At 42.8% G+C, this 20,019-nt stretch overlaps 1 protein-coding gene across 3 annotated transcripts in view; it reads right to left on the bottom strand.

Moving 5' to 3' along the window:
* The window catches only part of YLPM1 (YLP motif containing 1), a 94,593-nt gene extending 79,618 nt beyond the window's left edge, over nt 1–14,975 (bottom strand). Inside the window, exons 1-4 of one of the 3 annotated variants that reach the window (XM_048852229.2) lie at nt 13,843–14,975; nt 7,374–7,622; nt 5,565–5,759; nt 728–1,485 (exon numbers count right to left, since the gene is read on the bottom strand). In XM_048852229.2, the coding sequence (XP_048708186.2) occupies nt 728–1,485; nt 5,565–5,759; nt 7,374–7,622; nt 13,843–14,856 (2,216 nt within the window). In that variant the 5' untranslated portion in view covers nt 14,857–14,975. The remainder of the gene's footprint in view (nt 1–727; nt 1,486–5,564; nt 5,760–7,373; nt 7,623–13,842) is intronic. The other 2 variants (XM_048852228.2, XM_048852226.2) reach the window with 2 other exon arrangements.
* Between the last annotated feature and the right edge of the window lie 5,044 nt (nt 14,976–20,019).

The raw sequence follows: 20,019 nt of genomic DNA, 5'->3' as shown, positions 1-20,019 counted from the left end.
AGTTTGTCATATCGCACTGGCTTTTCTCTAGGTTTCCAGATAACTTGCATTAAAAGAAATTAAAAATACAGGAAATATTTTTCTGCCTCTTTTCCATATGAGCAATTGTTGTAGTTGTAAAAGGGACGCTATGTGCTTCAGAATGGAGATGTGTGGGTACACAGGACAATCTCGCTAGAAAGATGTGACCTATCCTAGATAATGCCCAAGTCTCTGACTTTGCTTTCACTAAGGGTATGTCCTACACTATGGGCACTATAGCGGCACAGTCGCCACGTAGACACTTGCTATACGAATAGAAGGGGTTTTCTCATCCACATAGGTAATCCATTTCCCTAATAAGCAGTAGCTAGGTCTACAGAAAAAAATTTATATCAACATAGCCACATCTATACTGGGGGCTAGGTCCACTTAACTACAGTGATCAGGGGGGTTGAATTTTTCACACCCCTCAGTGTCAATCTAAATTTTAAGTGTAGACCAACCAGGCATAAGATAAACACAGTGAACAGTGCACATAATTTATTTTCAAAAACCCACGAAACAAAACCCACTATGCTGCACCCACAGTTTCCCCTGGGGAAAGATGACAAAGAATGAAGCACATGTGACAGATTTTCCTCACACTGTTTAATGCACAACTGGCACTACAGGTACTTTGGTGATGACAGCAGTAAAAGAATCTGTATAGATGAGGATGTGTATAAACTAAAGGAAAAAGACCTACCTAGGACCTCTTGGTCCTTCGAAGTATGTGCCTCTGGGTGGGTCTGGAAGCAATCCACCTGATCTCACTGGTTTATCTTGAACGCTGGAGGTGGGGGGTACATAGGTTGAAGATATTGGAGTAGAGGTTTTCAGTTCTCCAGATGCTGGTTCAGATGAGACAGAAACAAATGGTACAGCTTGCTTATCCAGATGAACTTGACAGTTTCCTTGGTCTGAAGAGTCACCAGATGTAGTTATTTCAGAATGACAAGGTAAAGTTGCAGATGAGCCAAGTAGTTTAAATACAAAAGAATCAGGAATAGGAAGAAGAGCTGGCCTGGTTGTCTTAGCGGACTGGAAAACCTGAAGACTGGACGTTGGGGGTTCAGATGAGTTAGACAACTGAGGATCAGAAGACAGAGGTGGGGGAACCTGCGGAGGGGTGGCTGAAGGCAAAGATGGAGGCATAACAGGCATGCCTCCTTGAGAGGTTTGAGAGCATGGAACAAAAGGAGGTGGCAATGCAACATTCCCAGTGTATTGATTCTTCATGTTTCGAAGTGAGTTCACTTTCTCCTGCAGATGGGACTGAGTAGCTTTCATCTGTCCCTGCCATGTTTTCCACTGTTTCTCATACTCCTGAAGCTGATCTTTGTGAGGATAGGTCTGAAGTTGATCCTGCCATCCTTGGAATTCACGCTCCCACTCTTTGTGAAGTTGTTGAAACTGTTTCTGCTGCGTTTCATAATGCTGCAGCTGCATATCCACTGACATTGTCTGCAAGAAAGAGAGATACAAATGCTGCAGAATACATTTTTAGTTCCTTCTGAAGCAACATGCTTGAATATCACCCTCTGCCCAATCTTCAGCTTAAATAGAAGCTTGAGAGAAGAGTTACATAGAAACAGAAGCAAACGTATCCTGCCTGGTATATCTCCAACCATACATTTTAGTAATAGATAAGGGCAAACACTTCCATACAAAAAGCCCACATCACTCTAGGTGGGAGGACCGGGGAGTGGGGAGAGTATAATTAGCAACAGATTACTTCTGCATACAACCAAACTATTTGGGGCTATTAATAGAATATCCTCCATCCCTACTGAATCACAAATCAATCCACAAATATTCTAATATATGTAGCAAGCAGCCTTGTTTCCCAAGCTCTTCAATTTGTTTCTCCAAGCACATAGCAATTCAATTTAAATGCACTTTCCTTCACATTCGAGAGCACCACCTGGAACACTAAACCAGGTATACGTTGAGTAAACTGTAGTAGTCCTCCAAGTTTGGGCTTATCAAACTTGTTTATCTAACAAAACAAACTAAGAGAACAATCTCTCATTACGCTTGTAATAACCTACAGCTAGTTAACCTACAGCTTAATGGGACAAAATTGGGGGGCCCAGATAATCTTCATCCAAGAATATTAAAGGAATTGGCACCCGAAATTGCAAGCCCATTAGCAAGAATTTTTAATGAATTTGTAAACTCAGGGGTTGTACCGTATGATTGGAGAATTGCTATTTTTAAGAAAGGGAAAAAAAGTGACCTGGGTAACTATAGGTCTGTTAGTTTGACATCTGTAGTATGCAAGGTCTTGGAAAAAATTTTGAAGGAGAAGGTAGTTAAGGACATTGAGGTCAATGGTAAATGGGACAAAATACAACATGGTTTTACAAAAGGTAGATCGTGCCAAACCAACCTGATCTCCTTCTTTGAGAAGGTAACAGATTTTTTAGACAAAGGAAACGCAGTGGATCTAATTTACCTAGATTTCAGTACGGCATTTGATACGGTGCCACATGGGGAATTATTAGTTAAATTGGAAAAGATGGGGATCAATATGAAAATTGAAAGGTGGATAAGGAATTGGTTAAAGGGGAGACTACAATGGATCCTACTGAAAGGTAGGTACTGAACTGTCAGGCTGGGGGGAGGTTACCAGTGGAGTTCCTCAAGGATCGGTTTTGGACCAATCTTATTTAATCTTTTTATTACTGATCTCGGCACAAAAGTGGGAGTGTGCTAATAAAGTTTGCGGATGATACAAAGCTGGGAGGTATTGCCAATTCAGAGAAGGACTGGGATATCATACAGGAGGATCTGGATGACCTTGTAAACTGGAGTAATAGTAATAGGATGAAATTTAATAGTGAGAAGTGTAAGGTCATGCATTTAGGGATTAATAACAAGAATTTTAGTTATAAGCTGGGGATGCATCAATTAGAAGTAACGGAGGAGGAGAAGGACCTTGGAGTATTGGTTGATCATAGGATGACTATGAGCTGCAAATGGAATGTGGCTGTGAAAAAAGCTAATGAGGTCTTGGGATGCATCAGGAGAAGTATTTCCAGTAGGGATAAGGAGGTTTTAGTACCGTTATACAATGCACTGGTGAGACCTCACCTGGAATACTGTGTGCAATTCTGGTCTCCCATGTTTAAGAAGGATGAATTCAAACTGGAACAGGTACAGAGAAGGGCTACTAGGATGATCCGATGAATGGAAAACTTGTCTTATGAAAGGAGACTCAAGGAGCTTGTCTTGTTTAGCCTAACTAAAAGAAGGTTGAGGGGAGATATGATTGCTCTCTATAAATATATCAGAGGGATAAATACCGGAGAGGGAGAGGAATTATTTAAGCTCAGTACCAATGTGGACACAAAAACAAATGGATATAAACTGGCCACCAGGAAGTTTAGACTTGAAATTAGACGAAGGTTTCTAACCATCAGAGGAGTGAAGTTTTGGAATAGCATTCCAAGGGAAGCAGTGGGAGCAAAAGAACTATCTGGCTTTAAGATTAAACTCGATAAGTTTATGGAGGAGATGGTATGATGGGATAACATGGTTTTGGTAATTAAATATTCATGGTAAATAGGCCTAATGGCCTGTGATGGGATCTTAGATGGGGTGGGATCTGAGTTACCCAGGAAAGAATTTTCTGTAGTATCTTGCTGGTGAATCTTGCCCATATGCTCAGGGTTTAGCTGATCGCCATATTTGGGGTCGGGAAGGAATTTTCCTCCAGGGCAGATTGGAAGAGGCCCTGGAGGTTTTTTGCCTTCCTCTGTAGCATGGGACATGGGTCACTTGCTGGAGGATTCTCTGCTCCTTGAAGTCTTTAAACCACGATTTGAGGACTTCAATAGCTCAGATATAGGTGAGAGGTTTTTCGCAATAGTGGGTGGGTGAAATTCTGTAGCCTGCATTGTGCAGGAGGTCAGACTAGATGATCATAATGGTCCCTTCTGACCTTAGTATCTATGAATCTATGAATAAACCTACAACAGTCACTAATTATTCAATATATTTTATCTGTACCCACATCTGTATCTGAATTCCTGTGGCCAAACTGCAAGTCTCCTTTACCCTGCCTTGTAAAATCATGAAAATGTACTACACTAGGAACCACGTGTAGATTATTTTACCTGTCTCCTTCACCAAGATTTCCTTGGGACTACTGTCTCCAATATACTTTTCCTTTATCTAATGACTTTCAGATCCTTGAGTGCTAGGAGGGGCAAATACCCACACAATACATATTATTCATTGAGAGTCACACTGTTGCAACATAAAATGAAAAAGTATTAAAACAGTATATTTTGTATAAAATATGAATCAATAAGGGTTCACTAAGAGCTGTGCAAGAAAAAATGTGACGGCCTAATTATCATCTTTTCTCTCTCCCCTTTCATTGTGGTAATGACCAGAGAATCCAATCAGGATTGGGACTCCATGTTTTTTACAGCAGCTACAATCAAACAAAAAATCTCACTCACTCACACAAAGAAACAGTGTGGTTACTGGACAGAGCACTGGACTGGGAATTAGGAGATCAGGATTCTGTTCCCAGCTCTCTCATAAACCTACTATGTGACCTTGAGTGAGTTACTTTCCCTCTCAGTGCCTGTTTCACTTCTTACTCTTTGTCTGGTCTGTCTTGTCTATTTAGAATGTAAATTCTTTCAAGCAAAGAGTATCTCTCACCACACGTACATACCACTCCTATCACAATGGGTGTTCAATCTTAGCTGGAGTCTCTAAGTGCTACTATAATAATTTGGAGTTTTTTAAGGGCAAATACCGCCCCTCTTGCAAAGAAACTGGGAAGGCATAGGCTCTCCCCTAAACCCCAACAATCCCATGATCTACTTAATTACCCAACACCATCTTACTGACCCCAGCTAGCAATAATCTTATACTCTGAAGCATGAAGATTTACAACAATTAGTTTTATCTGAATTGGCTATTCTGATAGATGTCTAATCTATTTTTAATCTTACTAATCTATTAATATCAATAATATCCTTTGGCAGTGAGTTCCATTATTAGTTATACTTTACCTAAATATTTCATTCATTTTGGCTTTTACATTGTCTTTTTGAATATCTTGTATTGGAGGACACAGTAAATAAGGGCACCCAACCAGCTCTTTCTGTTCCTGCCATTTTAAGTAACCTTTTCTTTTCTAAACTAAGCCGTCCTACTGTAAAATTTTCAAAGACACCTAGGTCCCATTTTCAAAACTAACAGGCTCTTAGGAGCCTACAGTGCTCCTTAGACGATTTTGAGAATTGTATCCCATGTCAATAAATAGTCCTTTTAATTATGCCTCATATGAAACTGCTCCCATCAACATCTCTAAATATTCTTGTTACTCTTCAACTGAGACTGGAAAGTAACTTCTCAGGGAAGGGGGAAGCTAAGTCTTTGCCCATGAACAACGATTAATGAGAGAGCAAGGCAAACAAGTCAGCCAGAAGAAATTATTATACTACATACTTCTTATCAGACCATGAGTGTTACATCATCCAAGAGGTATACCAAATCCCAGTTTCTCAATGACTAACCTGTGGGGGTGGTGGCTGTTGTATAATCTGCTGGTACTTCTGTAGGATCTGTTGCAGTTGGGCATGCTTCTGCATTATTCTCTGATACTGAAAGCCAACTCGATGGTGTGGATGCTGCTGCCACTGAGCTGCTGCCACCTGCAACTGCTGCAATCTCAAATCTTCCTCAGAGTCCTCAGGAGGTTCAATATTCAGCTAAAGATAAATATAATTATTATAACTAAGGGAAAGCTCATTCAAGCACAACACCTAAACAAGCTTACTTTTGGGTAAGCAATGGTGTCCCTAGCCTCTGTTTGTCAGAGGGTGGAGATGGATGGCAGGAGAGACTAGGTCATTACCCGTTAGGTTCACTCCCTCTGGGGCACCTGGCATTGGCCACTGTCAGTAGACAGGATATTGGGCTGGATGGACCTTTGTCTGACCCAGTATGGCCACTCTTATGTTCTTAAGCATAACCAAATTCACAGAAGTTTCATGGCAGTTAATAATTCTGTGACCCTGAATTTTGGTGTTCTGACTTTCTATGACACTATCAGAATAGATGATTTTGTTTATCTTCTTCAATAAGGGGAATAGTTCAAGCCAAAAATCAGATTTGAGAGAATTTGCCTGCATATTCTAAGTAAAAACCATCACTATGCAAATGGGCAGAAAGGTTTTTGGGCAAAACTTCTTAGTTATTAGGCACAGACTATGACCCTATTCTTTAACAAAGGAATCATTATCTTTCAAGGTCTGGAGTGGAAGGCAAAATCACCACTCTCCTTTCCAGCACTTAACGGGAAAGTAATATGCATCTCAGCTAAAAATTGGAATGATTAATTAAATCAAAATCCAAACTATGCCAAAATTCTGGTGTGTTTGGATTTAGTATTCTGGTGCAGGCCTGAGCTATCAAGTTCAGATGCATGTCTTGGTGATAGAGGCATTAGATTGAATGTGGGGTACTAGCTCAGGCACATCTCTAATCCTGACTGCAAGATGTCTACATGCAGCTGCAAAGGGGAAAGGTACGAATACCTTCCAATGCAGCACGTAGGATGAGCAAATCATACAGAGGGATAGAAGTAAAAATCTTGAACGCTAACAAGGAAAAGTCATTCAGGGATTTCAGGTTAAGGAACTAGGGAGCACGAGATTAGCTAATTGGGACTACAGTAATTCATTCATTTCCCTTATCCTCTTTTCTTTAAAATAATTCACTTTTTCTGAGATATGTCATCTGACCTACTGGCATTAGAGACAAATACGGTTCATAATCTCTGAACACTATTCACTTCACCATGGCAGGGAGCATGGGTCCCAAATGCAGAAGTCTTTCAAATCTGTAGGAGAAGGACTCTGTAAATGCAAAGGGACCCTACTCATCACCTAACAAAACTGAGGAAGCAGCTTGTCCCTGAAAAAGATTTTACTAGTTCCAAACCTGCCAGACCAGGGAGATGTGTACCCAGACCTGTCTTTCCCAACTGTAAAGTCTATTAATTGGGAGGCAATATGGCCTAGTGAATAGATCACTAGACTTGGACTCAAGAGGTTTGGGGTCTATTGGACTCAAGAGATGTGTGTCTGGCCTGCTGGATGATTCCAGGTACCTTACTTGCCTTCTGTACTTCAATTTCCCCACATGTAAAATGGGGATAATGATACTGACCTTCTTTGCAAAATGCTTTGAGATCTACTGATGAAAAGCACTATCTAAAGTCTAGGTATTATTATTCAGACCCAGGCAGGAGGAAAACTTTTTTTTTTTTTTTTTTTTTTGAACGAATGTCCCATAAGGAATAGCATCTTTGCATAGCGTACCTTAGGTTCAGTAGATGAGACAGGAGGCTCCTCTTTTTTGGAAGCTGGTATGAGGGGCTCGTTAAGTAAAGGCGGGTCAGACTGCTGATTAGGAGCAGTCACTTTCCCTTCTTCTTGCTGTATTCTCTGCTCAGGTGCATCCTTCACCATTATTCCTGGACCCTTCGGTTGCTGCTGTCCCTGTGCATGTGCTTTTGCCCTCTGCTGCAGACTTAGCAAGTGTTGCTGGTACCAGTACTGTTGCTGTTCCTATAATATACAAAAAGTTTGTGAGAATTACAGTAGCAACCAGATTTAATAGACAAAAACAGATAAAGATAACCCACCAAGATAATCACTGAAATCTGGCAGAGAAAACAGTCTCCAGAGAAGTGTTTATGCCTGTTTCATTGTAATAACTCACTTCTCTACCATCATTACAGAGAAGCAATAGGTCAAAACCCCTTATCAGGTTTCAGGCACGACTGTCCTAGGTGCTATACAGACATGAAGGAAGATGCAGTTCCTATCCCAAAGAACTTAAAACCGAAGAAGGCAAAAAACAGAAAGGAGAGGAAGGTGTTCAACATATGAGCTAAGGGATTGGAGTGAATGGACTTGTTAATTCCATTTCATTATTTTATTAACAACTTGGTATATGTATTTATTATGGAGCTCAGATGGGGTAGGATAATGGAAAAGTTGGATGAGGAGAATTGGTCAGAGCCATGGAACCGGGTAAAAGGAAAGGGGGCTGAAGGACACTGAAGGAAGAAATGCACAGAGGAAAGAAAGGGAAGGGATAAATGGAGACGACTATGGATAGCAGGAAGAGTGAGGATGGCAGCAGAGAAACTGTGAGGAAGAGATGTGGAAGGAGACTGGGACAAACAACCAATCAGACAGAACACAGTATCTTGAGTTCAGATTATAAAAAGCTGTCATCTAACCTCACTGGCATCTGGGAGCTGCAAGGTAACCAGATGGTGATGCCAGAAATAAGACAAGACCAGCTACGGAGATAGTCAAACTCCTAGCATTAAGTCCTCATCTTTAAATATGTTCAAAGTACAGGTGCTTTATAGCTGAAAGGCCTGTTCTTTGGAACATGGTTCCACAAGGTCTGATGGCATATTCTGACATTTAGACTTTCTCTGAAGAATTTCCTCTGCTGTATAATTTCCCAAGATATTCACTTTCTCCATGTGTGTCACACATAGACAAATGGATATATATTATCCATTATAAATCCCCTTTTCTAGGTTTTGTAATCAAGTAGCATTCATCTCCTCCAGGTTGAAATAATGACAAGGAATAGCTCAGCTCTCAAATGTTTTTATACGTTTTCAAAATAGTAGGTAGCTCAATAAAATATACTTCATCAGGATTTTCACTGCCCAGCCCAAATATCAAGGATAAAGTTGGAAGAAACTTCCTAGTGATTATGGTTCTATAATCTGCGCACACACTAAAAACTCAATGAAATGCCATGAGCTCAGATTTAAAATAAGATACAAAAGGAACTAAATTCTAACTTTATAAATTCAGAATACTGAATGTTTACTAAAAATGTATACTGAAGTCCCATTCATCAAGAGAATTTATATAGCTTTTATAAGAACTCTAGCAAAATACAGGGGACAGAGATTGGTATTTTATAGCCATAAAGTGAGGATATGGAAAAGCTTATCCTAAAGCTCATGGAATGGTGCGGCATATGAAAACACAAGCTCAACTAGCAATTTCCCCTCTTTTGAGAATCTGTGACTGTCCCACATCTTTCATACTCTTCCTGTTCATCTTTTCTACCCACACACTGGCAAGAAGAGCCACTTCTGAAAAACCAGCATGGGAACAGCAGAGAAGCTAACAGGAACAACAGTTTATTTTTAAATGCAGGTATAAATTCAGCATTGGTGAATGGTGCCCGATGAGATTCCTTAAGACTAAAGTTTCCAATTCATCTTCAAAATAGGTATAAAATAAGCATGTGCAGTGCAAACTTCCTCCACCCATATATCTTATGCCTGAATTAAAAGGACCTATTTCTAGTAGTGAGGTGTGAAATGGACGAATTTAAAGAGCAGATCTATGCAGAAAATCACTTCTCTAAAATGATATTTTGGGGACTATATGTCTATGATAGGAGATGGTATCATTCTAGATTCTGCCATTGACCTCTGCCAATATCCTGCAAATCAGGATTCAGATCAGGATATGACATAGAGAAGCTCTCATGGCTATGGGTGGAGGACAAACATCCATACTTACAGCATGGGATCTCTCAGCAGCCTTCAACTCCATGTTGTGTTAGGAGTTGCTTTTGCATTCAAGACCTAGCAGAGGCATACAGAGCAGCACTAAGCTGGATTTAAACATTCCTTTCAAAGACATGTCACATAACATGATTTTATACAATAGTGATGGCTGTGACATAGATAAATAAAAGATGACAGTCATGATAGACAACTGCTCTTCTGCCCTGAAAGTCTAGTCATTTGTGAAATCATCCTATCTCCTCTCCTTCTCAATATATAGATTAATCTCTAGGAGAGGTCATACCACATAGGCTCCAATACCACCAATATGACGACACTCAGCTGTAAATCTCCTTCACAGCACATGAAGCGAGAACCACTTTATGTCCCAGCATCTGACGGAGGACTTGTCTACACTACCGCGTGGGGTCGACGTAAGATACACAACTTCAGCTACGTACTTAGATCTACTTACTGCAGTAAGTCGACAGCTGACACTCTCCCATCGACTCCGCTTGCGCTTCTGTTCTGGTGGAATACCGGAGTCGATGGGAGAGCGCTCAGCAGTCTATTTATTGTGTCTATACTAGACGCGATAAATTGACCCCTGCTGGATCGATCACTGCCCGCCAATCCGGCGGGTAGCATAGACAAGCCCTGAAAAAAGTGAATGGATGAAAAACAGATGTCTAAAGCTCAGACTGAGCAAAACAGAGGAGATACTGGTGAAGGATACATTTCAGAGAGATGGTGGGAACTTAAGTCCTCATCTTTGACTGAGGGCTTCTACTCTCCCAGTGTCAAGGTGGTAACTATTCTTGGAGTCCTACTGCAATCACTGATACTCCTATACACAAGGAATGCAACAACAACAAGGAGCTTCTTCTTCCATCCTTGACTAACCAATGGTTTATACCAGTGATACTGAGACCTCAAGTCGTTCAGGAGCCAAATTAGCTACCAACAGTACCCAAAAGAGCTACAGTAGTGTGAATTAATTGTTTCATTTACTATAATGCTATTCATATTTAAAGAGTATGACAGAGAAAATATTAATTTATACATAAATATATATTATTTTCACAGCAAAGTTCACAGTGCAAGTTGATAACTTAATTTGGTTAATAACATAGTAAAAGTATCCCTGATTGGTTAATTAACAACTCACACAGTGTTTTAATATAACATGTTGCAAAGAGTCCCAGGAGAAACATTAGAGAGCTGCAGTCTGAGTATCATTGGTTTACACCTGTTCCTCTCAGGGAGGATCTCACCACAGTGAAATAGATATCATCACCTTCTGGTTAGATTAAATTACCACAACACAACTTCTATCAAATGCCCAATTGTGAAGGTCACACAGAAGCTCCACCTGGTATAACATACAGCAGTCTCAGCCTAACTCAAACAAAGAAAACCAAAGAAGTGCATCATGTCAACATACCATTTGTTCCACTAACTCTCCATTTAGTTCTGTATCCATTTCAAGGACCTAGTCCTCAGTTTTCAAACCTTTAATGGCACACCAGGACAGCAAGACTCTATGCAAGCAGTGTGACTGCCAGAGTCCAGGGTGAAAAACTTGGGGGTCTTGGTCACTACAAAATATCAGGATGAATCTGAGAGCCTTTACTGCATAATGCAAGACCCATCTATTTATGCAGCAAGTCCTTCCTCAGGATGGTAAAAAAAAAAAACACAACACCTGGTGATGCTCATGGAAGAAAATAACAGAGATGATAAGCAAGGATAAGGAAAACAATACAGCAGTCCAGAACACAGGGCTGTGAAGCTTAGGTATCCTTCATAGGAAAATATACATAATCTTTGTTTAATTTTCAACAGAATATGCACCCAGATACCAAAGCAAATGGCATGCTATAAATAAATTTTGGTAGATACTTCACTTATTAAAGCTATGTCTACACTAGAGAGCTTACAGTGGCACAGCTGTACCGATGCAGTTGCGCCGCTGTAAGCTCTCTTGTGTAGCCTCTCTATGCTGACAGGAGAGAGCTCGCCCGTCATCATAATGAAACCACCCCCAACGAGCCGCGGTAACTGGTAACTATGTCAGTGGCAGAAGCTCTCCCGGCGACTTATGTGAGTATAACTTATGTCGCTCAGGGGAGTGTTTTTTCACATCCCTGAAAGACATAAATTATACTAACATAAATGGTAGTGTAGACATTGCCTAAGTCAGGGGTTGTCAAATTGGCAGTTGGGACCCCTCAGGGGGTCACGAGGTTATTACAAGGCGAGGAGGGGTTGCGAGCTGTCAGCCTCCACCCCAAACCCCGCTTTGCCTCCAGCATTTATAATGGTTTTAAATATATAAAAAAGTGTTTTTAATTTATAAGGGGGGTGGGGGAGTCACACTCAGAGGCTTGTTATGTGAAAGGGATCACCAGTACAAAAGTTTGAGAACCACTGGCCTAAGTGTTTCTGGAAAGATATACCTTGCCATAAGGAGACACAGGAACCTTATTTTCATTGTGTTAGACTGTGCTGCAAAATGTGTCACATGGCATGGGACTCTAAACCAAAATCACACACAGAGATCTGTCAATGTTACACAGTGGAAGACAAATAATATAACAAAGAATTACAAATGACAAATTGCAATTTCTTGCATAATCTACTGAATATGTGGGGGGAGAGGGGAAAGCAGCATTCTGTTTGGCTATGGACACTGTTACTACAGGAGATAATCAGAAAATTATCTTCTGCCTAGACTAGATTGTCATTAATTAAAAAAGAGAAAGATTCCATAACTCTTCTTCCGCAGATCAGTAGAAGTTATACTATTTCAATGTTCAATCTTTACGACCCTTTAGGTACCACTTTCTTTTTAAATTAACATTTAATTTTGTATTGTATCAAATTCAGTAAACTACAATAATGCAAAGTTAGGGCAAAATAATCAGAAAATGCAAAAGGTAGCAGTGTATATTCAGTCACAACTCTGCTCCCCTAAGTATGCATTGCAATAATTCATTAATTATGACTATGTTCTTTCAGATGTATGTGTGGTTGTCAAAATAATTATTGTATTGTATTATTTTAAAAATAGTATAGCATAATGAAATTACAGATGCTATCATAATGGATAGCAACAAAGCGAGGGGGGAGCATGTTAACATTTAACATTCAACCTCCTAAAATCTAGCACTTTTGAGTGCTCAGTTATTGAACGAGAATACTGAATCTACATCTAATTTACTATTTTGTTTTGAGGGGGGGGAGGTTAAAGAAAAAATGAATACAAGAGGAGTCCCCATTTCTACAGAAGTAAAAAACCAGCTAGTGCCTATCAATAACGTTATAAAAGTGTCCACCTACGACATAAGTGTTTTTAACAGTAAAAAGTATATTTTTCACTCCCACCAAATTCAAAAACTTTTGAAAAGACTTTTCCCTCATAAAAGTTCACTTTTAGGAAGAGATCAAGCATGAACACATTTAGGCCAAAGTCTAACTATTTCTGAAAACTGAAAAACAGGCATCTAGGGTCTATAATGGAAATACTTTTGTAACCTTAACTATTCCAGGTATGGCCAGTTTGCACTGTTATAGGATTTGTGTTCATAAACAACTGAAAAATATTACTGTAAGAGAAAAATCAAAACAAGAAACTATGCAACACAAAACCAGGTGGCAATCCTATAAAATACCGGTGGACTGCTGCATTGGTATGGAGGGCCCAATGAAGTCAACAGGGATCCGTGCAGTTCATCTGCACAACGTACTTTGCACGATCGGGGCCCTAAAAATCTGAAAAATCCACTAAGGGGATAAAGTTCAGTCAAGGCTGAAACATCCCATTGTGCTTGGGAACTGCTGGCTCTTGAAAACCAACTACTACAGGATACAAAATGACAGGTTTCAGAGTAGCAGCCGTGTTAGTCTGTATTCACAAAAAGAAAAGGAGTTCTTGTTAGTCTCTAAGGTGCCATAAGTACTCCTTTTCTTTTTGAGGATACAAAATGTACATTCAACTGGAGTTTATGGAATCTTAGTCTCATCTGTACCATTCCTGGCTTTTGTGAGCTGAAGCCAAAAATTTTGTTTTATTTAAACAAATTCGTTTATTGTTTCTCTATTTTATCTGTCTTTAGTTGACCATCTTTACAACCCACACTACATCTGTAAATGATCAGTTCCCATCACTACCTTTTCCAAACTGGAGCCACGCTTGGCACCAAAGCACAGGTTGGACACTTTGTTCTTACCTGGGGGGTCATAGTGGAAGGGTCTGGCTGTGGGGTGCTGTGCTGGTCAGAACTGTCACTGGTGTCCTTAGCAGCACTCTGCACTGCCTCTTGCTGAGCAGGAGTGGAAGGGGGCAAGGATGACTGGGATGCAGCAAAGTGAGATTTAGACTGAGAAAGGGATGGTGTCAAACTAGACTGTGCTGGTTGGGAAAGGGATGATTGGGAAGGGGACAAGTAAGATTGAGAATGTGTCTGATAGGATTGGGAGGAGGGTAAATAGGATTGAGGGGCAGTTGGTGGAGGGGGCTCTAAATAGGACGGTGGTGGTGGCTGGGAGAGCTGAGAATGGGACAAATAAGACTGGGGCGGAGGGGACTGGGAAGGGGGTGGCTGGGCTGGGGGAATATAGGGTTCAGACTGGGCTGGGGGGATATAGGCCTGCGAAGGGGGTGGATAGGCCTGCTCAGGCGGCGGGGGCGACTGTGGCGGAGAGGACAGCTCCATGTCCATGGGCACTGGGGAAGAAGGCAGGTGCTCCCAGTCGCTGTGGGGCTGAGACGGCTGGAGGGTTTCATGCTCTCGGGGCAGGGGGGGCGCCGGGGGCTTGCAGACCTGGGGGTCCCGGGGTGGGGGCGGCGGGGGCGGCTCGCGGTGCTTGAATTGCTTCTGGTAGCTGCGGACGGGGGGAGGCACTGGCGGCGGCGGCCAGTCGGTGAAGGAGCCGGGGAGAGGCGGAGGGGGCAGGCCCGGGGGCGGCGGCCCGGGCGGGGGACCCCCCAGAAGTACCGACTGCATCTGCTTCTGGTGCATTTGCTGCAGCTGCTGCAGCTGGGCCAGGTGCTGCTCCTGCAGGCTCAGGAAGCCCGAGGCGCCGGGCGCGGGGGCCACACCTGGGCCCGGGGGCGGGTAGTTCGGCGGCGGGACGGAGGGGGGCATCACGGGCGGGGGGACGGGTAGCGGCGGGGGCGGTATCGAGGTGGGGGGCGGCGGGTAGTGCCCCGCCGCACCGTACAGGCCCCAGGCCGGATACATGGCGGGGCCGGGTCTGAGGCGGCGGCCGAAGCGGAGATCGGAGCTTCCACAGGCCGCGGCGACTGGCGACAGCAGCAGCGCGTGCGACGCACAGTGCCTGCGTAGCGAGGCTCGTTGGACCTCCGGGACAGAAGAGTGCCGTGCAGGAAGTTAGAGTGCCCCCAGCCTGGACCATAGAGAGGGGCTCGCTGAAGTTAGAGCGCCACCCACCGATCAGCCCGGGCTATAAGGTGGCCGGGCACCGGCGGAACAACACGGACAATAGAGAGGTGAACTAACTGGGACTAGAGTGTCGCTGAAACCCTGATCTCTTCTTCCCTCATGTCGGCTTGGACAAAAGAGAGGGGCAAAGAGGAGCTAGAGCGCCGCTCAGAGGCAGGCTGTCGGCCTCCATCTTGTTGGGCGGGGGGGGGCAGGCGAGCGGGCGGGCGGCGGAGGAACAACAGACTGGAGGCCACCGCCTTGGCGCCTTCTGGGTCCTGTCGCGGGCAAGGTTTCCACCCTTCCTCTCAGCTGCTCTCTGCCATGCGGGGGTTCCGGGGGCTGGTTCCCCGCAACGTGCCCGCCCGTCCCTGCGTTTATCGCTGCCCTCGGGGCGCCCTAACTACACCTTCCCTGGGAGACGGGTCTCCAGTCTGGTGAAGCTCCGTGCCTGGGAGGTCAGCCTGGGAGGCGAGCTGAGAACCATAGACAAAGCCTTGAACCCTTAATTCCATCACTATGGGGACAGCATTCAGATTACAGTGCTTGTGGTTTCTTAGCAGCCACGAACTGTTAGCTTGAGTTTCACAACAGTTTAGCAATCACAACTCCACTGCCTGAGGGCTTGGCTTCACTGAAAGTTAACCTGAATTATAACTCAAGTGTTGCAGGGGCACCATTTCAGATTTTTTGGTGGGAGGAGGCAACTTTACCCATGATTCCCGGGGCTACTTGGGCATATGAAAACTAGTTTTTTGCAGATAATAAGTTACAAATTATTATCTGGCAGGAGCATTGTATCTAATTCCTATAGAAAGAAAGAAAAATAAATATTAGACCTACTCAACTCTAATACTAATATGTTCTGACATCTTGTGTCAAGTCACTTAAGGGACACTGGTTAGGTTTAAAATTTTAATATATATTCTTACTTCGTTACTAACTCTTGAATACAACAACTGAAACAATTGTAGAAAAATCCAGATTACTTTCTATCACTCTTTTGCAGTTCACCACGCTTGGAAAAGATCATTTAATTTTTTAAAACATCCTACTAGGGCAAGGCCCTGTGAGTTTATACCTGCCTGGGCTCTAGGGGTGTTACCCCACTACAAATAATAAACTTGAAACTGACCTTAGACAGGAGTGAAACTGACACTTCCAAGTCCTTTCACAATATTGCCAACCACAAATGTTCACAAATCATGACTCAGACTGACCACAAATCATGAGATTATGTAAAAATAATAGATTTGGTGTTCTTTTTATTTGCCTTCTGCTTTTTGAGCCTTTTGGGTGCACCTGGGTCACATTTTGAAGCTTTCTCCACAGCCACAAGGGTTAGAAACTTCATTTTTCTTTAAGAATGATGCCTGAAATCGCCACATATCCACTTGACTCCAGGAGCTGGGGCTTTAAGGGAAATAATTATTATGAGACTCATATAACAAAATAATGGGAATTGGCAACAGTACTTTCACTTCTGTTAAAGGTGAGTTACTTTCCAGAAAGCTCTTAAACACAACATTGGCAACAGTGATGTAGTTGCAGTTCTGACAGGAGAATATTCAAAACCAAACCCCAAGAAAATTCCACATTTTAAAGTTGAGAAAAACGTTGAGACTTGCAAGGTATATCAGGACCACTGCAGGCAGGAAAGGAAAATAAATAGGCACAGGTGCTCTGGGCAGCTCTTCCTCTTGAAAGAAAGGAAAAACTTCTATTGCCATCAGCATCTCCACTCATAGATACTAATGTGCTCAATAACTATACACTTCATACTTAAACATCTGAGCCATCTTTTCCAAGGCTACTCATTTTATACAAATTGGCTCAGAGACTACATTTTCTGGCATATTCTGAACAGTTCTGAGCATACAATGGTGCCCAGTGAATAATACAAATCATGACAATAATTGTTAACTTTATGGACTCTGTAGATTCAGTTTTGTTCTTTGTTCTGGAATTGGCTTGGGTACAGCTGAAACCCTAAGGGCTTGGCTACACTTACATTTTATAGCACTATAACTTGCTGGCTCACCCCCCTGAGCGCAGCAAGTCTGAGCGCTTTAAAGCGCTAGTATAGGTGGATTACCAGGAGCACTGGGAGAACTCTCTCCTAGCACTCACGTGCAACCACACTCGCACTTCAACGTGCTGCCGCGTGAGCGCTTTGAAATTTCCAGTGTAGCCATGCCCTAAGAATTTGAGGGAGAAACACATTTGATACTCGTACAACACTTTTTCATTCCTTCCTTTTTTCAAACTCAGAACAAAAAATGACAAAATAAAATGGTTTTCAGTTAAAATGTAAAATTGCACAGCAGGCATTATTCTAGAACCCAGCCTGGGGCAGAACCTGCCATCCCTGAGGGGGGGTTAAGCAATCACCTCTCAGCTGACCCTCATTCTCTTTTTTTCTTCATCCTTCCTGACCTCTCTGCTGCTTTTCATGCTGTCAACCAGGATCCTTTCCAATTGCCTGGGACCATTTGCTGGAGTCTCAGAGAACTGGCCTTCTTGGTGTTTTCCCCATCTATCAGAGTCCTCTTTTTTTGCAGCATACAGCAGAGAGATAGGCTGGTCCAGTGGAATGGGAGCTACCCTGAGAAACTAGGGATCTACTTCTCCATGGACTTCCTGTATGACCTCAGGCCAGTATATTAGAGACAGAGTTTAAAGCTTTTTAGGCACCCAAAGATTCAGCTCGGCATCTAGTGCGGTTTACAAAGCAGCTAGTGCTTTTGAAAATCCCACTAGGTGCCTAAATACCTTTGAAAATCTGGCCTTTAGTCTCTCTGTACATCAGTGCTCCATCGGTACAATGGGTATAAAATAACAGCACTGCTCTATCTCACCGAGAGGCTGTGAGGAGAACTAGGTTAGACATTGTGAGGAGCGGGAATGTGGCACGATCAGGGGAGGAGGCAGGGAAGAGGTGGGGCTGGGGTGGGGTGGGGATTTGGGGAAGGAGTTTGAATGGGAGTGGGGCAGGGGTGGGGCCGCATGGAAGGGGTGGAGTGGGGGAGGGGCTGGGGACAGAGTGGAGGGGAGAGCACCCAGGGGAAAGCAGGGAAGTCGGCGTCTATGCCCCATAGATATGTGGGCAGCTGTGCCCACATATCTATTCAGGGGACACCATCACAGGGCCTAATAACATCAGCCACACTATCAGAGGCTCGTTCACCTGCACATCCACCAATGTGATATATGCCATCATGTGCCAGCAATGCCCCTCTGCCATGTACATTGGTCAAACTGGGCAGTCTCTACGTAAAAGAATAAATGGACACAAATCAGATGTCAAGAATTATAACATTCATAAACCAGTCAGAGAACACTTCAATCTCTCTGGTCACGCGATTACAGACATGAAAGTTGTGATATTACAACAAAAAAACTTCAAATCCAAACTCCAGCGAGAAACTGTTGAATTGGAATTCATTTGCAAATTGGATACAATTAACTAAGGCTTGAATAGAGACTAGGAGTGGCTAAGTCATTATGCAAGGTAACCTATTTCCCCTTGTTTTTTCCTAACCACCCCCCCCCCCCCCCCCCCCCCCCCCCCCCCCGACGTTCTTGTTAAACCCTGGATTTGTGCTGGAAATGGCCCACCTTGATTATCATACACATTGTAAGGAGAGTGGTCACTTTAGATAAGCTATGACCAGCAGGAGAGTGGGTTTGTGTGTGGGGGGGAGGGGTGTGAGAAAACCTGGATTTGTGCTGGAAATGGCCCAACTTGATTATCATACACATTGTAAGGAGAGTGATCACTTTAGATAAGCTATTAGCAGCAGGAGAGTGGGGTGTGAGGAGGTATTTTTTCATGCTTTGTGTGTATATAAAAAGATCTTCTGTATTTTCCACAGTATGCATCTGATGAAGTGAGCTGTAGCTCACGAAAGCTTATGCTCAGATAAATTGGTTAGTCTCTAAGGTGCCACAAGTCCTCCTTTTCTTTTTGCGAATACAGACTAACACGGCTGTTACTCTGAAACCTATGCCCCTAGGTGTAGATGCAACTAGGTCAATGGAAGAATTGCTTCCTTTGACCTAGCTACCACTGTTTGGGGAGGTGGAGTTCCTACAGTTACAAAAAAAACCTTCAGTCACTGCAGGCTATACCTATGCATCAAGTTATAGTGCCATAGATATGCTGTTATAGTCCCCGTAGTGTAGACGTGACCTCAGTGCCACATACAAGTGAATGTAGCACCAGTGTGAATAGGGCAGCTACAGCATTATTGTGCCACGTTGCCATTTTCACTCAAGCTAGGTTACCTTGAGAAAAGTAAGTCTGCAGTGTTGTTGTAGCTGTGTTGGTTCCAGAATATTAGAAAGACAAGGTTGATTAGATAATATCTTGTATTGGACCAACTTCTGTTGGTGAAAGAGACAAGTTGTCAAGCCACACAGCTCTGAATTTGGTCCAATAAAAGATATTATCTCACCCCCTTTGTCTCTCTTGAGAAAAAGCAACTCCAGTGTCGATGACTTAAGTCTGCAGTGAAGACATGCCCTTAAATGATAGCTGCTCAGCACATCTGAAAATCAGACCATAAGAGTCTAATCCTGCAGCTCTTGCTCGGTCCTTACTAGAAAAAATTATATGATCTTCAGAATTTTGACTAAGTTTGGTCTAAGTTGGGTCTAAGTAATCACTGCAGGGTTTTCCCTTAATGGAGCAAAAAATAGAAAACTAGGATTTCATTAAAACAATGAGGAGTCCAGTGGCACCTTAAAGATTAACAGATTTATTTGGGTATAAGCTTTTGTGAGTAAAAAACCCTACTTCTTTAGATGCATGGAGTGAAAATTACGTGAAGAGTTATGCATATACACTACAGTTCTGTTCTTTAGGTCTGTGAGTCAGGAAAGTCGCTGAAATCTGAGCTACATACCTGTCAGGCAGAGGGGAAGAGACATTTCTCTCTTTCTCTCAGACTGGTCATGTGC

Source organism: Caretta caretta, chromosome 6 (genome assembly GCF_965140235.1).
Source record: "Caretta caretta isolate rCarCar2 chromosome 6, rCarCar1.hap1, whole genome shotgun sequence".
Taxonomy (NCBI): Eukaryota; Metazoa; Chordata; order Testudines; family Cheloniidae; genus Caretta; species Caretta caretta.
The sequence above is the reverse complement of the archived record's forward strand: the minus strand, read 5'-3'. Positions and strand labels throughout refer to the sequence as shown.